Source organism: Coenobita brevimanus, chromosome 77 (genome assembly GCF_032717465.1).
Source record: "Coenobita brevimanus isolate Jiangsu-jjx chromosome 77, ASM3271746v2, whole genome shotgun sequence".
Taxonomy (NCBI): Eukaryota; Metazoa; Arthropoda; class Malacostraca; order Decapoda; family Coenobitidae; genus Coenobita; species Coenobita brevimanus.
In genome coordinates, this window is record NC_137030.1 from 23,207,283 (window position 1) to 23,228,216 (window position 20,934).

General features: G+C 40.3%; 1 protein-coding gene across 1 annotated transcript; it reads left to right on the forward strand.

Annotated features, from left to right (window-relative positions):
• The first annotated feature begins 1,283 nt into the window (after positions 1 to 1,283).
• On the forward strand, positions 1,284 to 14,985 carry LOC145408510 (peroxidase mlt-7-like). Its single transcript, XM_080279242.1, has 2 exons — positions 1,284 to 1,370; positions 14,695 to 14,985. Exons 1-2 carry the CDS (start codon positions 1,284 to 1,286, stop codon positions 14,983 to 14,985), a joined length of 378 nt encoding a protein of 125 aa, XP_080135368.1.
• The last annotated feature ends 5,949 nt before the right edge of the window (positions 14,986 to 20,934 follow it).

The window sequence follows — 20,934 nt, forward strand, 5'->3', positions numbered from 1 at the left end:
AATCAGAAATGCAAAGGAGAGAAAGATAGGAGTTGGGAAAGGCGAAAACAACGCAGGGGGGCTCACACACAAGCATAGGAAGGAGTGTTTGTATGAGAGAGTGAGGACATTAGAGAGGAATGGGAAGTGGAGGAGATGAAGAGGGAGAGGGTGAGGAAGAAGGAGGAAGAAAAGGACAAGGAGAAGGAGAGGGATAGATGAAAACAAGAAAGCCTCTTACAGTTACAGGAAGGAATACATGCATGAGACAACGAGGGAATTAGGGATGAAAAAGAGAGGAGGGGTAGGTGGGTAGAAGGAGGGGCATCAGGAGAAACAGAGGGAGAAGGAGAAATAGAAAAAGTAGCGAGACGGAAAAAACAAAACAAAACAAGGAAAGAGGGTCAAGCACAAGCTTAAGAAGAACTGTATGCATGAGAGAATGAAGGAAATAGAGAGAAGAATAGAGGAGAGGAGAGGAGAGAAAAAGAGAGGGATAGTAAGAAGTGGAAGAAGAGAAGAATGAGAAGAAAAAATTAGAAAAGGATATATTGGTGTGAAAAGAATGCAGATAAAGAGAAGAGATCAGAGTAGAGAGGATGAGGAGAAAAGAAAAGGGAGAGAGAGGAGAAGAGAATGAACAAAGACAGGAAAGAGAAACCATGAAAGTAGGGAAAGGGAGTTTCACGCAAAAATATAGGAAAGATTGATGCATTTGAGAGAAGTAATAGGAAAAGAAAAGAGAAGAGAGAAGGGAAAGGAGAAACAGGGGGGAAAACAGACGAGGAGCTGGGGTATATCAGAGGACAAGGGAGAGACGAGAGGAGAGGTGACAAGGGAAAAGTAAAAGGAGAATAAAGTAGAGAAGACATACGATAACAAAGAAAGTCAGCACACACACACACAGGAAAGTGTGTAAAATATTTATGAAAGAAGGGTATGAGAGTAGGGAGAAAAAGAGAAATGGAAATATGGAAACTTTATCATAATAGACACAGGAAGGAAGATATCAATGAAAGCATCGAGGAATTATGAAGAAGAAAGAAAGGAGAGGAGAATATAGGGGAGGAGACAGAAGGAAAATGAGAAACAGGTATGTGTACAGTATAGGTGGGGGCAGACGCTACGCGGCACTTATCCTCGGTGCTCATCAATGTAACTTTGGACTTTGAGTTAGTGACAGTATATTTTAATCCACTACCTTTGAAACAAGACCACTGCATCATCCAGATTTCCACAATTTCCTCCTCTAGGTGTTACCATCCTAGAAAAAGTGTATGGACACCTAAGGTGATTGGTGTCCGATGGCAGCACTAGTACTCAAACCCTGGCGGAGTAAGCCCGGCAGCTATGTAGATGACAATGGCAATCACCCGGTCAACACAGAGCTGGTGATGCAAGAGAGCTGAAAAAGGGTCAAGGAAAGGAAAAGAGAAAGGATAGGACAATGGGAAGCAGAGACGGAAGAAGGTGACTAACAAGACGTAGGAATGCAGGATTGAATGAGAGAGGGAGGGGAAAGTAAAGCAGAGAAGAGAGAAGAGAAGAAAGGTGAAGAGAGAGAAGTGACAAACAGAAATGAAGGAAAGTCACAAACGACATAATAGGAAAGGACAAAGGAGAAGAGGGGAGGGGGAGGAAAGGAGGAGGGAGAGGGAAAAGAGGGGGAAGGAAAGGAGAACTGGAAAGGAATGGCGAGGTAAAAGAGAGAGAAGATTGAGAAAAGGACAAATACTGGGAGGAAAGGAGAAGAAAAGGGAGAAGAAGAAAAGAGGAGAGAAAGGTGAGAAACAGGGATGTAAGAAGGTTAGAGACATGGAGAGGCAGAAATGGAAGAGTGAATGAGAGATGGATGGATGGTAAAGGAGAGGAGAAGAGAAGAGAAAATATAAAATGAGAAAATAGAGTGAGAAATAGAACTGCAAGAAGGTCACAAACACCTAGGAGAGAAATGCATGCCTGAATGAATGAATGTGTGAGTGAGTGAATGAATGAATGGGAGTAAAGGAATTAGTGAATTATGCAATCTGCTACACTCTCTCACCCAATTACCCCCAGACGCCTGCCTGAATGGCATATGAGGCTCTAATTTCCTCACTTCATTATCAATTTTCACCCGCGCTTCAATGGACGGGAATCAGAGCGGCACAGCTATTTTTCTGGGCTGAGATTCATTAGCGAGATCGTGGATAAGATGTGAGATGGAACTGTTAAGACGTCGGGAATCTGGGGGCGTTTAGTTTTCTCCCTCGCTTGTGAATGGAGGGGTAAACTTATGGATCTTTTGTTTTGGTTGTAATTTACCGGTTGTGAATGGGGGAGAACCATATGTTTTTGTTTTGGTTATAATCAGTTGTTTTGGGATGGAGAGGCAACATGTGTTTTTTTGTAATCGTTATAATTAACAGATTATGAATGGAGGTGGCGTGGAGGTGAAGCACATGATTCTGATTTGGTCGTAATCAGCCCTCTCTGACTGAAGGGGTGGCATGTGCTTTTTTTGTTTTGGTTTTAATGTAACGCTTATGAATATATAAAGAGTAAGTGTCTATTTTTTGGGTGGAGGGGGAACGTGTTTTTCCTTACTACTTATGAATGAAAGGGTATAATTTTACCCACTAAAATCTCGCTGTGAGTGGGCAAGACGCAGCATTTCTCCAGGCAGAGGTTCGAAGAAAGAGTACTTTCTTACAAACAGAGGTTCTAAGAGAAATCGTTTTCATAGCAATCGGGGACAGCAGAGAAAAATTTTCAGACTAACTTTGGTATTCATTTTTCCACTCGGTTTCACTGAGTCTCCTGCTGTGGAATAGGGTGCACAGTCGTGTTCTGCTTGTTTATTTGGTCGTGATCAACTGCCATAGGATGTGAGAACAACACATCCCTTTTTGGTTTCGGCAGTAAGTTGTAGTTTGTGAAGGAAGGAGCAAGTTGGCTTTGTTTGGACTGTGGTTACGTGTAGCTGCAGGGAATGCTATGACTCGCGGATCTTACTTTTACCGCACGCTGCAATAAATGATATTTACTTGAGTTACCTCTGTCTGCTTGCCACAGGCCTCCTTTTCCCTGGAACCATATTCCTCTCTTCTCTAAGAATCACATCCCTTCCCATTCTCGCCATATCTCTCATACCACGTGTCACGTATCTCTCATTCCTCTAACCACATATCTCTCATCTCTCGAGTCACATACTTCTAATCCCTTGAGTCACATAACTAACATCCAGATTCACGTAACCAACATCCGTTGAGAAACATCCCTCTCATCCTTCGTGTCACATGCCTCTCATCTCTCGAATCACAAACCCCTCACCCCTCGAGTCACATAACGAACATCCACTGAGTCACTTAACTAACATCGTTGAGTCACATCCCTCTCATCCCTTGTGTCACATACCTGACATCCATTCAGTCACAGACTCCTTCCCCTAGCCACATGTCTTTTAGATTACATTCACACCTGCCGAGTCACATCCCTCAAATCTTTTTCACACCACTGACACAACCACACACACCGCTCACACCACTCTACATCATTTTTTATATCTCCCGAGTTACATCCTTCTCATTTCCCCTCGTCATGTACACTGATTTCTTCTTGTCCTTCCTTCTAACCTCTTAACTCTTCCTCTTTTCCCTCTTTCCCTTTTTCTTCTAAATCACCTTGCCTATTCTTCTCCTTCCTTCCTATTCCCTTTTTTCTTCCCCTGTCTTTTGTTTTGTCTTTATTCCTATGTCTTTGTCCTCTCTTCTTCTCTCTGTTCCCTCCCCACTCTTCCTTCTCCATTCCACATTTAATCTCTGCTTCTGTAATCTGCTACCCTCTCCAGTCTTCCATTTCTTATAATTGTCTCTTTTTCTGCTTATCGCCTATCTTCTTCCACTTTGAAATTTCTGCTTTCCCACTACCTTTTCTAATTTCAATCTCTTCACTCTATTCGTCTTTCAGTTCCATGACATCTCTGAAATTTTACTCTTTCAAATTCCAATGCTCTCTCATCCTAGTTCACCCCTCGAGTCATCCTCCAAGTCACATCTTTACCCTCCACATTCCAGTGCCACATCCTTACCCCCACATTTCAGTCTCATTCCAATCTTTCACATTCCAGGGACACAACCTTACCTCCACATTCCAGTGTCACATCCTTACCTCCACAAACCAGTGTTAGATCCTTACTCCCACATTCCAGCGTCATATTCCCATCCTTCACATTCCAGTGTCACATTCCTATCCTTCCAGGCTCCAGTGTCACAACCTTATTTCCCTGCATTTCAGTGTCACATTCATATCCCCCATATTCCAGCGTCAAACCACAATCACCTCACATCCCAGTGTCACATCCCGTTTTCCCCAAAGTAATTAAATCCATCTATCCATCATCCAATCCTACATTGCCCCACGAGGTGCGCAGGAGCCCGGAGCCAGGCACTTGGTCTCGACATTTAAGATGAGAGTGACCAGCTTCACTCATCCCTGAGTGGCATTACATGAGCAATCAACCCCAACAACCCCTTGGATATAAACCTTCACTGGCTCAATCCGACTGGAGCGCAATAATTACCCACTAAACCACCAGGTGCCAAAATTTGGTTATATGGTTACCACCGAGCATAGTAAATGGTTTCCTGGTGTACAGGAAACCATTTGGCTTGTCACTCAGTATAGAGTCACCCACAGGCAGAAGGAAATAGAAAGAATGAAGGAAAGAAAGACATAAGAGGGAGTGTAAAGTCACCCGTAGGCAGAAGGACAAGGAAAGAATGAAGGAAAGAAAGACAGAAGAGGATGCAAGGAAAGAAGGATGGAAGAGAGGAAAGGGTAGACATCCGAGAGCAGCACTACATCGAGTGAGTGGATGGTGAGCGCCCCCACCTACCACAAAACGTATGCAAATTTTACGGTATCCAGAATTTACTCCAGCGTCGCTTGCATCTGTGAGAGGTGTGAAGCAGGTGGACCCAACCTTGAAATTATACTTTTGGGAATGCGTTTATTTAATGTAATTCATAGAGTTGGATACTTTCCCCCTCCCCCTAGGAGCTATTATCGCATGGAGTAAAGACTGGGGTGCAAGTTTTACATTGTCTAATAAAGCTGGCTGCAATTGGCATTTCTTGGCATCGGTTGGCATCAATATTTGTCCATTTTTTTTTTTCCCACAAATATTAATGTAACAAGTTCATGCGGGACATAGTGTCTCAATTTTAAGTAATTTCTTCTCTAATTCACCGCACTACTTTTAATGCAGAGGTTTCATTTTCGCTCTCAAGAACTGTGTTTTCGTGCAGACTTCTTGACAATAGTTTTTTTAAACTTAACCTTAGCCCAGATTTTCATTTATATGCAGCTTATTCCACGTATTTTATTGACATAAAATTACGATACCATGGCGCTGCATTATTCCATACCTCTCTGTGAGCATCATAATATATTCTAGTGAAATCCTATTGCTAAAATGAACACTGAACTTAGCTTTCAACTACATGAGTAGCTTTAATATCTTGCAGTTCTACAGCCTTTCGTTCTACCTTATCCCTCACATCAGTTTGATGATGTATATTTCACATCTTTCTTCACACCGCCACAAAATTTTATTCGAATTAAAACGACATCTCTCACATCTCTATTAATGAGGTTATTGAAGAAGGTTACCCCTAACCCGTTCACTTCAAAAAGTCTCTGTAGAGCTTAATTAAACTGTTTGAAATTAGCAAGAAAAACTGAAAAGTTGACGTTTATTGCTTAAACGGATTACTGGACGATTCTGAAGTACCTTTCCGCCATAATCACTTTTTCTCTGACAGCAAGCATGTATTTTATCAGGGAACGCTTCACTGGCAATTTTCTTACATTATTTTTAGATTCCTGGTCATCCTTTTTCTCTCGGGATGCAAGTGAAACTTTTGCTATTACTCTAAGCATCTCAAAGGCTTTCGTCAGAGTATGGAACAAACTTTAATTTTCAAACTGCCATCCTATGGTTTTCATCCCACATTCTGTGTCTTTATTTCAAGTTTCTTCTCTGTTTGTCCTATGGCTGCGGTTGTGACGGCCACTGTTATTCATCTGGAGTCATCCAAAAAAAAGTTTTCCTCAGAGTTCTGTCCTTTAATCAACTCTTCCTCTTTTTCATCAGTGGCTTTCGGAGTTGTGTATCTCGCCCTGTTCACTGAAGCGGTGATGTCTCCTCCTTACACTTTCCCATCACAAGTCACCACAACGATCACTGGATGGGGTTTAGGGGCTTAGGCTTACCTAACTTCTACTTGTTTCTTGTTCTGTTAGAGTAAATGAAACAAAAATCGATTCCTTCATTTATCAACTAGCCAATATTTCCATTATAACTGTCACCTTACCTTCTAAAACTCACAGCTCAGTTCTTCATCTGTCAGTATCCTTGGTGTCTGTTTTCTCGTCATCCATCTTTGAAGGACCACATTAGTCCCCTTGAAAAGCAGCTTCACACAGATGTTATGTGTGTTGTACCGACTCCTTGCTTCTTTTAATTCTACTCAGTAACTGATTTTATACAGGTGATTTATAAAGCATGTCTTCTTTCATCAGTTCCCTTCCTCTCACAGGCTCCCATAAGCTTTTTTCTTCACTGGAATGATGCATCTCTCTCTTAATTTTCTGTTGCTACTAGTCTGGACGTTGATTTGCTACTCTTTACATCTCTCCCATTATGGCCAGAACTCATTACCCGTCTAGCCACAGTCTCCCCCTTTTTCCGTCCGCCTCTTTGATACAGGCTTTAACCGGTGATCATAGTCTTATATTGTCTACTGGTCAACTCTGACATATCTTCCTCGGTTTGTCTTCTTCAGTGCCTGTGATTTTCAGTCATTTAAGCCCAGTGTGCCCAGGTATCTTGAAATCAGTGGATCGTGATTTTAAGTTTTCTTTGTTAAATTTTGTTTAGCAGGATGATTTTTTTTTTTCTTTTTTTTTTTTTCAGTTTTTGATTCTTTCGTTTATTTATGACACAGAATGTCGTTAATTTTGTTCGACATCACAATCACTGTGCAGTACAAGTCATCTTACACGCACCTCACATTGTCATAGCCCAAACTGCGACAGAACAAACTGCCATAACTCACACAACCACATGACATTCTGCCACAACACACACTGCCACACCACACATTGTCACACCACGCACTGCCATACAAAACATTGCCAAGCCTCAAACTACCACACTGTAACATACGGTACATATGTCTTATAGTCACAGCTCGCACCGCAACAAAAACTGACAACAAATTACAAAGTACACAGAGAAAGGCAGAAAAGAAAAAATCAAGTAGAGAGTGGCAAAAATAAAAGTAGAGAGGGACAGAGAAAGTGAGACACACAGACACACATCGAATGGAAAAGAGGCAGAACCACAAGGACAGAAACAAATGGTAAGAGGGAAGAGGGTGTCCCTATACCAATATACGAGGGTTGAGTGAACTGTCAGATCTGCAGGCCGGATTTAGTCATGGGAGACACCATGTTGCAACCGGGATGTAAAGATGAGGGCAAGACAAAGACAGATTGTGAAATGCACATAGGAAGAGAACCAGGCGCAGGGAGGAAGTGGTGGGATGCAAGAGAGAGAGAGAGAGAGAGAGAGAGAGAGAGAGAGAGAGAGAGAGAGAGAGAGAGAGAATGATAGCTAGAAAGACAGCTCATGAAACGCAGAAAGAAAATGAAACGGATGTAGAGAATGGTAGAAAGAAATAGACAGACCAGGAGAGTCTGAGGAAGTGAGGGACGGAAATAGCGACAGAGATGGACGAAGACTGAGAAGGCCAGGTAGAAGAACAGAAGAAATGTGGTAAGGAGGAGTAAAGGAAACAGGGGAAAAACAGTGATAGAGACCGACAGACAAATAGAGAGAGAGATCGATAAGAAGGAAGGACAGTTCGTGAAACTTGGAAGAGAAGAAAGGAGGTTGGAGGGAAGCAATACTGTAGATGGCACAGAGAGAGAGAGAGAGAGAGAGAGAGAGAGAGAGAGAGAGAGAGAGAGAGAGGGGGGGGGGAAGGAGGGAGGGAGGGAGGGAGAGAAAAAAAAGGCAAACACAGAGAGTACGACAAAGATGGAAACTTGTGAAATGCCGAAGGGATAAGAAAGAAAAGAGAAGGGAAGGAAATGGAGAGGGAGACAGTAAGCAGGCAGAAACACAGACATGAGAGGAGAGGAATAGAAGACTTATAAAAATAAATATGGAGAGAGAGAGAGAGAGAGAGAGAGAGAGGGGGGGGGGAACATAGACCAGTTATGGTCTTAATGTATGTTTTTCAACATTAGCGAATAAGAATGCTAATGCAAATATGAATGTTCAATATTCGCGAACACTAATGCGAATGCGAATATTCTGTTTGATGACATAGAAACCTGAGTTATTCATTTTTTTTTATGAATAAATTTCATTGTATGAGATTCAGATATAGAAAATTGAATGATCAAATTTCTATCAATTTTCTATGTTTCCAGGATGTGGGACGAAGATCCAACTCATACATGCGTCCCCCGGGGATATCAGTCACGTCCTGGACGAACTTCGATCGAACCCAGAACAGATCATGCCAGACCGGGGGCGTTATTTCAACTTTCCTTGGGGGGAGGGCATAGGCTATTTAGGAGGCCCCCCTACTCCCACCTCCCCACATGGGTGGGGTGGTGAGCGAGCATTTTGAAGCCGCATGTAATGCTATATTTAGAGAATTAAAGCAGTAAACAACTATGTATACTGTATATAATTATTAACCAATTACTTCCTGACGCACACACAAACGGATATTCTAGCATTGGCAGTATTTCTGTGTGAAGTGGAATATGTAATTAAAAGTGCATGGTAAAGTACATATCATTGCATTATATGTTAATGAACTTGGATAATACACCGAACAGCAATTAAAATACTTGTACTGGTGAAAGCTTCAACTGACTTCATTCTTATAGATTAATGAAAAGATAATTAATATAAAACTGACAATGAAAAGTTGTAAACTTGTAACTGAATTAAAAATGGAAAAGTTTTTAGCTTACCACCCCCCAAAATACCATGAACTATACAAAATAATGTGAAAAAGTAAGCTCTGCGCTAAGAGGTGGGAGAAATAAAATGATGGCTTTTATATTTGGAAGAGGCTTAGTTAAGAATAGTATATTAATTTCAGATTTCATTAAAGGAAAATGAAAACTAAACTATATATTTATTGCATTGAAAAGTGAATAAACTACTGCAACAGTGGATATCTCCGTGATCTTTGCTTTGCAAAGTTATCAACCAGGGTGTCAAAGTTAGGATTTTTAATAAGTTCCTTTTCTGAGGCCATATGTAGCAAGTCACTTAAGTTTCTTAGATATCTCTTGACAAAGTACTGAAAAAAGCCGTTCATTGCTTGTAGTAGTTAATGGAAGGGTGATAAGAATTTTGAAAATTTTCACTATTTCTGAATAAGCACACTCTAATAGTTTGAGTTCATCGTATAATTCAGATTCTTTGGCTTGTCAGTCTTACTTATATATATATATATTTTTTTTTTCAACAGATATCTGGGAAAGTAGAAGAATTTCATCTATGTATATATCTTTGTAAGACTGTACTAAAACAGAAAGTTTCTCATATTCTAGAAAGGCTCTGGAATTGCAATCAAGTGCATTCATTGCTTCTATTAGGGGCATATTTTGTGTGAAGTGAATATTAAGCTCTGAGAGAAATCTGTCTAATACATCAAAATAGGTTCTTTTGATTTCAGTCTTTGAAGCAATACAAGTATTCACCTCATTTCTCCCTAGCGCTGAACCAGTTAAGAAGCTCTTTAGTCTTGATGATAGCTTCTGAATTCTCTTAGGTGTACTCAGCTGATATGAATTTTCCAAGTTGGTATCAGTCTCATATAGTGAAGCAAAATCTTTAGCTCTGTCACAAATATCAGAGAAAGCCTCGTCAGTTCTCAAGACCTGTAATTCTTTAATAGTTGACTGTATGAGAGAGCAAGCTTCAGATAGTAAGGCTTCCTTGCTTGAAGCTGATCTGATAAACTATTGGTAACTCTAAGGACTTGTTCAATAATATGTAAAAGGACTTGTTCAGTAATATGTAAATCCATTACGAACCTGAGAGACTAACTTTTTGTACGATCCATTTGCTTCTGCCGCAGCTTCTGAATCAGAACCCTCTGAAACTGTATGAAGCACTGATAGCAAACGTCCATAGCGAAGCTTAATCTTTGATACTGACCCATAAGAGTAAGACCATCTAATTATAGCAGGTCTTTTGTAGTGTCAAAACCTGAAGATCTTCTGCTTTCTGTGCCTCTTTGAAAAGTTGCTTCCTTGTGTTACTGTTAGTAATAAATGTGTAAAGTGTGTTAATAACTAAAAAAAAAATGAAGAGAGGCCACTGGTATTCTTTATGCAGTCGCCCAGTACTAAATTCGGCCTTTGTGCATGGCAATGTATGTACACTGCTTGGGGAATCTTATCCCATAGTCTTGCTTGAACCCCACTAAAGCATCCACTCATTACACTACCACCATCATAACACTGAGGCACCAGACCAAATTAAATCAGATTATTCTATCTCATTATATATAAAATCAGCTAAACTTGCAGCATCAACCTTTTCCATGTGATAGGTTCCAATGACACGTTCCTTAACAATACCCTCAGTAAAGTACCGCACAAGAATAGCCATCTGTTTTTTTTTTTTTTTTGACAAGTCTTTCGTTTCATCAACCATAACTGAAAAGTACTTGGCCTCTTGTGCTTCAGCACAGATTGTGTCCTTGATAAGTCTTCCAGCAACTGATATCAACTCATTCTGGTGCTGACTGCTGAGGACTTGTTTAATGGCCATATCATCAATCTAACTTTTGTTTTCCAGAGGGATTTGATTCGGCAATTAGGTGAAGAATTTCCACAAATTTCCTGAATTTAATGTATCACCACCCTCATTATGTCCACGAAAAGACAGGCCTTGCCTTCCCAGCAATGCAGTGACTTTTAAAAGTAACATGATTCCTGTTGTCCTTAATTTCTTGTTGCCTAGCTGAAGATACAGAAGATGCTACAGACTGAGTGGACCCTAACTGAATATCCTTGAAATTAAACCGAGCTATCATACTATTAAATCATAAGACGTCTTTTATCTGTTTATTATCCGTGCCTCTAGATTATTCGCTTCGGGGTGACCTCTTGTACTGGCCAGGTTAGCGATGATGTATCTGACCCTTCTATTGAACAAAAAAAAAAAAAAAAAGAGCAAAATTGTATGAGAGCACGATTGAATTTAAGAGGACGTCATGTCAAAACTAAATATATTAGGTTGTTGACAATTTGCTCCCACAAAAATAAATAAATAAATAAAACAATCCTCAGAGCACATTATATAAATGTCAGTCATATAGGCAATTCAGTAAACCACTTGCTTGGTAATTATAAAACTAGACTGACCCTTGATGGCATACTAACGATTTAATTGCACATGACTCATAATATTTTACCTACTAGAAGAGGCAAGCTTATGATTCTGACGTTCACAGAATAGTGACTGGTATTATTGCTTTAAGTATTTATACAAAGCCGCCAAGCCCCACGTTCCAAAAACCCTAACATGCAATTACATGTTGCCAAGCCTCAGTGTCCACAACTAAATATCAAAATGCTCATAAGCATTGGAAATTAATCAAATAAATTAATCCTTCTGAACAAAATGCTATGTTAACGAATGTCAATAGTAATGTATATTTGAACTGACTGAAGACTTAAAGATTGATATTTTAACCAAGCCATGTATTCATTCAATATAATGTTGGAACATTATTTTTCATCAGCAACAGCAGGACCGGGACTGGGGGACTTATTCTGTCGCGTTTTTTTTTTTTTTCTCTCCTCCTATTCTCTCTCTCTCTCTCTCTCTCTCTCTCTCTCTCTCTCTCTCTCTCTCTCTCTCTCATATTGTAGGATAACCTCTTAAGGTTTATTATTGTTCGAACGACCAAAACCAACAGTAGCAATACACTTAGCCGATATTTGGCGTGAAAAAAAATTATAGTTTTCTTCCTTGTCTAGGACCAAAACTTTCTCTTCTCAGCCGGTGAAGTAATCTTGGCATGCCATCATTTTGAAATCGCCATGAAAACTCCTTTTAAGGTGTGCCAGATTTTCCACTCACAGAACCAACAGTTGCCGAAAAACGTCAAAAGCTTTTCAGCTAAGCAAGAACAAGTCTCTATAGTTTGCGTGTGTGTGTGTGTCCTCAGTTGTTAGGCCACTCATAGCATGCCGAACCTTTATGAAATCGTCATGAAAGATGCTTTTCGGTTTTATCAGTTATAAATATAAGCCAAATTTGGCCCAAAAGGCCCAGAATACAGCTTTGCTCGCTCGGGCACATCCCACACCGGTGATGTTCTGAGCCAGTGATTCTCAACCTTTTTCGCCCAATTCACCCCTTCCACGATATGGCAGAATGTCATTCCCCCCTTTCCAAGACTGTCTTCCTCATAAGGTGCTTACCTGAACAATACGCATAAAATGATGCGAGTGACAGTATCTACCGAGGCCTTAGGGCCAACAGCGTCACTAGTTTGTACACGTCCAAACCGAAAACCTGACGGTACAGGAATATGACGACTCTCTCTCTCTCTCTCTCTCTCTCTCTCTCTCTCTCTCTCAGGGTTTCAGTTTATAAAATATGTAAAAATAATTGCATGTTTTTTAGTCGAGATGAAATTCCCCTTGATTTGAGAGGTTTTGCTAGTTCCTTCCCCTTATCCCCAACTTAGGCAAACAAAACAATCTGACAGGACGAACACACAGGAATTAGACATGAAATAAGACAAGTCTCCTCCTCCACCTCGGACCGCGGGCGCATTTCATTTGGGCGAAATATTCGATTTGTTACTCTATCATTTGGGCGACTGTTTGTTTTATCATTTGGGCGACAACAAATCAGGAACTCCGTGAAATAGTAATCATCATTTGGGCGAAATCAGATTAAGACAAGAACGGCATAAGTGCTTCGTTACGTATGGAGGTGAAGTACGTTTCGGATTAGTTTTGAATCACGGAGGCTACGTAGGTGGCCGCGCAGCTATTCGGTTCTCACTCAACGGCGCGAAGAGTGCGGAAAGAGCCTTCACTCCTCGTTACCTTTTTACCAGGACCATGCAAGGCACCATCTCAGAAACCAACAGAAAAAAAAGAAGTTTAATATTTGACGGATTCTCGTATCGAGTTGATGTGATATTGAAAATGGTGACATTGCATGGAGGTGTACAAGCAAGTAAACCAGATGTAAAGCTCGAATTAGGACTGATGACAGTGTTACAATAATAAAAGCTATGACTGAGCATAACCATGAAAGTGACAGTAAGAAAATGGAAGCACAACAGCTGAGAGTGCAAGTTAAAAGGTGTGCAGATTCTGACATAAGCGCAAGGCCTTCAAAAGTGATTAGAAAAGAACTTATCAATTTTAATGATAGTCAGCTTGAACCAAAAGACTTGAGAAACATTTCCCTTGCACTGTACAGAGAGCGAAGGAAACAGTTCCCGGTCCTACCTAAGAGTCGTCATGATGTGTTTATGTATCTTGCAGAAAATGAAGTGAAAACAAACAGGGAGGAAAACTTTTTACTTGTAAATGATGAGGAGAAAGGTATGGCCATATTTTCCACCTACACAAACCTAGAATGTCTTTGCAATGAAATACAAGATTTTTTTTGGATGTTGTCCTAAATTCTTCTATCAACTTTATACGATTCATGGTTGTAAGAATGTTAACTACATACCACTGGTCTACGCACTACTACCCAATAAAACAGAGGAGTGCTATGGTGACTTGTGGCACAGAACTATAGAAATATGCACAGACAGAAACTTGACCTTGAATCCTGGGTCAGTTCATACGGACTTTGAACGGGCAATGATAAATGTTATCAAAACTGTATTCCCTAGAACAGAAATACAATGTTGCCAGTTTCACCTTGGCCAAGCATGGTGGGGAAATATTCAGAAAAACGGACTAACAGCAGAATATAAATATAAAGGTGGTGTTATTGGAAAATGGCTGACTAAATATTTCGGGCTTCCCTTTTTATCTTCAAATGAAGTATCAGATTGCTTTGTTGAGGATGTAATGTGTGATATTCCAGACGACAGACAGTGCACCCAGTTTGCTGATTACATAGTTGATAATTATGTTTCGGAGGAGGCTAAGTTTCCTCCATTGTTGTGGGCTGCTACACCATCTCCCGAAAAAAGAAGAACCAACAATGGAGTAGAGTCATTTCACTCGCACTTCAACGAACAGTTCTACTCCTCCCATCCCTCTATCTTTATCTTCCTCGATGTTATAAAGAAGCTACAAAGTGTCACCTATATCAAGATCAGAGGACTTAATGCAACAGCACCTATGCGAAAAAAAGATAAAGAGAAGATTACTATTCTAACTGAACAGTTCAACAAGTATGAGACGAAAGAAATTTCTCGCTCTCAGTTCATTCGCCCAGTTGGCTACAATTTTTCAGCCATAACAAACATGTAAACAAAGTAAGTGCAAATTAAGGGTACATGACACACATCTTTTAATGAAAGACAATAATTTTTAACATATCTTTCAATGAAAGACAATAATTTTGTCATAAAGAGTTGAAACGTCTCTTGCATATGAATCACCATTTATGCTATGTTCTCCTTGTAACAACTGAACCAGTTGACACATTGGATCGACGGCTCAACTGTGTACGGTTCAACCATTGAGGAACAGCGAGCTGTGAGACGTGGCCGAAACGGTCTCCTGAAAACTTCTCGTGGCAACATGCTGCCCATCAACCCCGAGCAGCCAGGCCTCACCACCATCCATACACTGTGGCTACGGGAACACAACCGCATCGCAAGGGAGCTGCAGCAACTAAACCCTCAGTGGTCTGACGAGGAAGTGTTCCAGAAGACGCGTCGCATTGTGGGCGAAATGAAAGACAATATTTTTGTTAACATCTTTTAATGAGACAATCAATTTTTTTAACAATTTACTACGCTTAATACATACTCCTTATGTGTAGGTGATGAAATGTAGCTTGATTTTCGTCAAGTGGCTTGTCATGATAAATATGATTACAGGAATTTAAGACTGACAGGGTGCCGATAAGGTTTTCGCCCAAGTGAAGTAACGAGTACTTCAAAATGAAGCTTCTTTTTTCGCCCAGATGAAGAGGTAACTGTCGCCCAAATGAAGTTTTTTTTCGCCCAGCTGAAGGGCGTATTCGCCCAAATGAAATGCGCCCCGGACCGCACGTACACATATTTTCTCACAGAAACAACTGAAACGGACCTGAGAGCATATTTTCTCTTCCGATATTTCTCACACTATTCCTTAATTATTATAAAAATAACAATACACTGAAAAAAAAAAAAATTGGACCTAACTGATACACATTATATTTACATAATGTTCAGAGGCAAGAAAAAGATGAATATAAAAACAGTTTGAGCGTCCCATTCTTTGGCCTCAATTACCCCCCTGAGACACTTAAATTCCCCCCTGGTTGAGAACCCCTGTTCTAAGCTATTTCTTCTTGGCTACATAATATCGTCAATTTCTTCATCGATACCAAACAAATGGATATCAAGCTGCAATACGCTAAATGCATCAGTAAGAATGAGGTGTTACATAATCTTTTAGGTGACACAGGAACAGTGACGTGAACAGTCTGAGGAGCGAAGGCTCTATAAAAATAAAAAAGCACCTCACCTTTGTCAGCTGCTACTACTACTATTGTTACTGCTATTATTACTACTACTACTACAACGAGAGAGAGAGAGAGAGAGAGAGGGGGGGGAGGTAAGAAAAATTTTGTGGCCAAAAGATCAAAGGGGTAGGAGCTCAAGGCCATTTAAGCCTTAACTGTGCACGCCCCAGCGTAGAAAAATTCGTAGTTTCGTTTTCCACATTACACCTCACTATACTCTTTGTAGGTGACTGATGAAATCTGCATGAACAGTCGTACAATATTCATTACGTAGATGATGTTAAGAAGTGATAACCTAAGTAAATGGAATCGGAAAACGAAACAAATATGGTCAACATTCATTTCAAAGCGGAAGTTTTTTATATACCGAAGCTGACTGCTTGAACACAGGTACAAAGTTGTTGTTACCATGCAAATTCATCCTCAACAAAGTTAAAAGAGAGTTAAGAATTTGTGTCATCTGAAGACAGATCGACTGCAGACAATTTCCTCATCCCATAAGAACACGGGTCCGTGTGCTACATTCCAGGTGACACAGGAGGATTTCTTGCACCTCTTGCTTAGCAGTTCATTGTGGACTTTGAACTTTATCACTCTCCTTTCCATATCGCTTTCTTTGAGTCCAAGGCCGTATTTTGTGGTTTGTTCTAATATTCAATACTCTATTCAGCATAACGTTATACATCATATATTCAACGATTATATTCAACAATGGAAGGATCAGCAGCAACGGAGTTCATTTGTGTTCTGTCTAATCCGTTCAGTTCAAGAAATGTTCCCTTGAGCTGAGAATAGTCATTTGGATGTAGCAATAATATAAAGAAACGACGTCATCGTACATCATGGCTAAAGACAAAATAGTTTGTATAACAATACACTGGAGAAATTTAAGATTTGAAAAGGCCACATGAGAAAGAGTTAAAGTTTGAGAAAACCTCATGAGAGAAGGTAAGTCTGTCAGAAACCTTTTAGTCTTATTCAGTGTCATAAGAGGCTTCGTGACAACTTTTCCCTATCCTTTTTGCATTATGCACCTTAATCCTCTCTCTCTCTCTCTCTCCATTGTATTGAAAGAGATAATGTCCTCAAATAAGGTAAGTATTATTCGAGCAACCAAAACGAGTGTCAGCATTATAATTAAAGTGATATTTGGCGTGTAAGAATCTTGTCCCATGTGGATTGTAAAATTTCCATGCTTTAGGAGGACCAAAACTTCCCCTCATTCTAAGCCAGTGAACCAATTCTGGCATGCAGGCTAATTATCATTTTGAATCCGAAGTGAAAATTGCCTTCCAAATGTACCAGGCTTTTTCCCCAGAGGCAACTATAGCTGAAAAACATCAAAAGCATTTTCACTGGGCAGGAATAGAGTTCTATTGCTGTGTGTGTGTGTGTGTGTGTGTGTACTCTTCCTAGAGTGTTAGGTCAGTCATAGCATGCTGTACCTTTCTAACACAGTCAAGAAAGTAGCCTTCCGTTTGTATTGGTTAAAAAAAAAAAAAAAAAAAAAAATGGGCTAAATCGCAAAATATAAAACCCTGCTCACTCTTGCACGATCAACAGTTGTGATGTCGCCTATATCTTGTTATTTACATAACATTGACAATGTGCTCATCGATAGCATACAGGAGGATATCAAGCTGTATTACGCAAAGTAACTGATAATAAAGTGTTATATGGTCGTTTTGGTGACAAAGGAGCAGTAACATGCACAGACAATCTGAGAGGCAGAGGATCTATTAAAAAAAAAAAAAGACAAATGTACGTTTGAGAGAGAGAGAGAGAGAGAGAGAGAGAGAGAGAGAGCACTTTAAGAGGGAAAGCTGAAACAGATCATAGTGGTTGGGATTCAAATCCATATAAGCCCTATCCGTGCACGCCTATTCATAAGACGCTTCATAGCACCTCTTCCTGAGGGATTCTTTCTCAGCATTGCACCTCGACACACTCCTTGAATGTTATTGATGGAACTTGCGTCTTCAATCATACAATGAAAAAGAAGAAAAAAATGTTGGAGAGTGTCAACGTCTGATATGCAAATCACTGAGGGAAAGAAGCTACAGCCGGCAGGGCTCTCACATGGGGGGGGCAGGGGGGGGGATTTGCCCGGGGGCGGCACTTTAAGGGGGGCGGCAATTCTAGCCTGGCCTTGTCACCCACAAGGCTGACAATAATAATAATAATAATAATAATAATCAAGGTCAAAGAAGCCTGAATTATTTATATTATTTTTATTATTAAAAATGCTATTTTCTGTGTCTTGAAGGCCTGTCCAGATATTGTTTTAAATAGTATGAAATTAATATTTATTACTCTCCTTTTCTCAGATTCTACTTGCTAGTTGCTATGCCACCAAAGCGTGTTCGGTTAAGTGGGAGCGCATACAAGATGAGAAAGAAGCGAGAGATGGAAGACGAGAAGCTTGCTGGTTCATTAGAAACCTTCATTGTGACGACTAAGAAGAGTGAAACTTGTGTTCTAAATGAAGATCTTGTGAGTGAATATGAAGATACGGAGGAAGAGGAATTTAGGAGTTCATATGAGTCTGAGCCTATTACGGAAGGGAAAGAAACCAGTGTTCATGAGGCTGAGGAGGGTAAGGAAGAAATTAATTGCAAGGGAAGAGCAGGACTTGAGTATATTCAAAGAAGAGACTTTGGTTTGATTCCATTTGGGCACTTGACATCTGACGTCCGTGATGCTCTTGTTTCTATTGGAGCTGAAAATTTTCAGAATTCAAAAGGGCCCTTTGTTACTGGGTGTAAGGGTAGAAAAATGACTGAGGCATGGTTCTACAGAAAACTTGCAGATGGTAAAGGTGAAGTTGTGAAGAGAACATGGCTACTTTACTCACCATCCAAAGAAGCAGCCTACTGTTTTTGCTGCGTTATATTTTCGCACACTCCACAGAATGCAATTTCCAAGTTCGAGTCACCGGAAGGATTTAATGGTGGAGGTAAGTGGAAGGACAGTACTCAAATTGCTGTACATGAGAGTTCAACCTGGCATAGAAAAGCCTTTCTTGCATGGAAAGAGGCTGATGAGCACCTAAGAGAGGAGAAGGGTATTGATAAGGAATTTGTTCGGCAAGTGAATGCTGAGAGAGAGAAAGGAAGACAGATACTGTTGCGAATTATTTCCTGTATCCGGTTCTTGGCTTCCAGAAATTTGGCATTTCAAGGAAGCATTGACTATATTGGCACAGTTGACACAGCAGATAGGAAAAGGGAAGGCAACTTCATGGCACTAATACGATTCATTGCTGACTTTGATCCAGTTCTCAAAGAACACTTGAATAAACACACAGATGGGGCTAAAGGAAGGGCTACATACTTATCTCCAGTGACACAAAATGAATTCATTGCCTTGCTGGCAAATACTTCGTACCATTCGATAAAAACTTGTGGCAGATGTCAAGGAAAGCAAGTACTATGGTGTCATGTGTGACTCTACTCCAGACATCTCACACCAGGATCAGCATTCCTTAGTAGTACGCTATGTAGTTCTGAAAGAAGGCCAATTTGTTGTGAAAGAGACATTTCTAGGCTACATGAAACTTGGGGGAAAAAATGCTGAAGCTATTGAGGAAGGGATTCGTAATGGTTTAGAGTCTTTCGGTCTGAACTTCAACAATTGCAGGGCTGTTTGTTTTGATAATGCCAGTGTCATGGTTGGGAAACACAGAGGCGTTCAACGTCGACTGTGTGAAAAAAACTCAAAAATTGTGTTTATTAACTGTAACAATCATAGCCTCAACTTAGCAGGCGCAGATGCAGTTAAGACTGATGTGGGCTCAATGACTTTTTTCAATGTTCTCAACGAAGTTTTCAATTTCTTCAGCAGAAGCACAGAAAGGTGGGATGCACTGAAGAAAGTTACTGCTATAACTCTGAAGAGTAGCACTGACACACGATGGAGCTCTAGGGCAGATGCCACCCATGCCCTTGAGACTGATTTGAATGGTGTGCTGGAGTCTCTAGAAAATATATCTTCATCAGACAACTTCACAGCTGAGTCACGGGCAGACAGTGAGGCCCTTTTGAAAGGAATTCTCAGTTTTGAATTCTTGGCATTTCTCTCATTCTGGACCCCTGTTTTGAGAAAGGTGGATATTGTTCAAAAACGCCTCCAGTGTCCTGAGATGACTTTTAAGGACGCTACCTTGAAGCATTAGCAACATGGTTACAAGAGAACCGGGATAACAGTGCCCAGGAAGCAGTCACGAAAAGCATAGAACTGTGCAATAAGTGGGATGTAGAAATTGAAATAAAACGAGTGCGCCGAAAAAAGTGTATGCCTGGAGAGTTGGCCAGGGATGAACCACTAACCTCTCATCTTGACATGAAGCGAAAACTTCTTTTAGCAGTTGATAGACTTGTTGTAGAAGTGCAGTCAAGAAGTGCTCGACTTCAAGAGATAGATGGTCGTTTTGGAGTTCTTCTTCGACCTCAAGAGTTGTTTTGTAAAACGGAACAAGAAATTGACGCTGTTTGCAAGGACATGGCCCAAAAATATGATGAAGACATATCACCTTCAGAGCTCTGTCAAGAAGTGCAAGATTTGAAGTTCTTATTGAAGAAGAGAACACCAGAAACTGCTCCAGAACTCCTTGCTTTTATTGATAAATATGGGGAAGGATTCGCAAACCTTCGTATTGCACTGAGACTTTTATTGACTGTAGGGATATCAGTTGCTTCCTGTGAAAGGTCGTTCAGCAACCTGAAACTTATCAAAACATATCTGAGGAGTTCCATGGGCCAAGATAGACTGTCAAATCTTGCACTTCTTAGCATTGAATCCGACACTCTAATGGATATGAACTTTGATGGCACCATTCATGAATTTGCCAGAAGCAAAGCAAGAAAATTCCTAATGTAATCCTTTGATCCATTTTATATCTTATGATGATGACATTATTATGGCAATTGTTTTATTTTGAAATAAATATTTACAGAATATAGTAACACAACTACATTGCTGTATGAAGGATGTTTTACAATTATTTATGAAAAAATAAAGTTTTCTCTTTATTTTCTACTATATTAAACTGCACACACAGAAAATGCACCTTTTATTAAGTATCCTATAAATACTCAGTATTATATAATTAAGTGTCCTATAATCATGTTCCCAAATTAGGGTCATAGGCAGTAATGGGTGGTGGAGGTTGGAAGTGCTAATGAAGAGGGGGGGGGGGGCGCCAC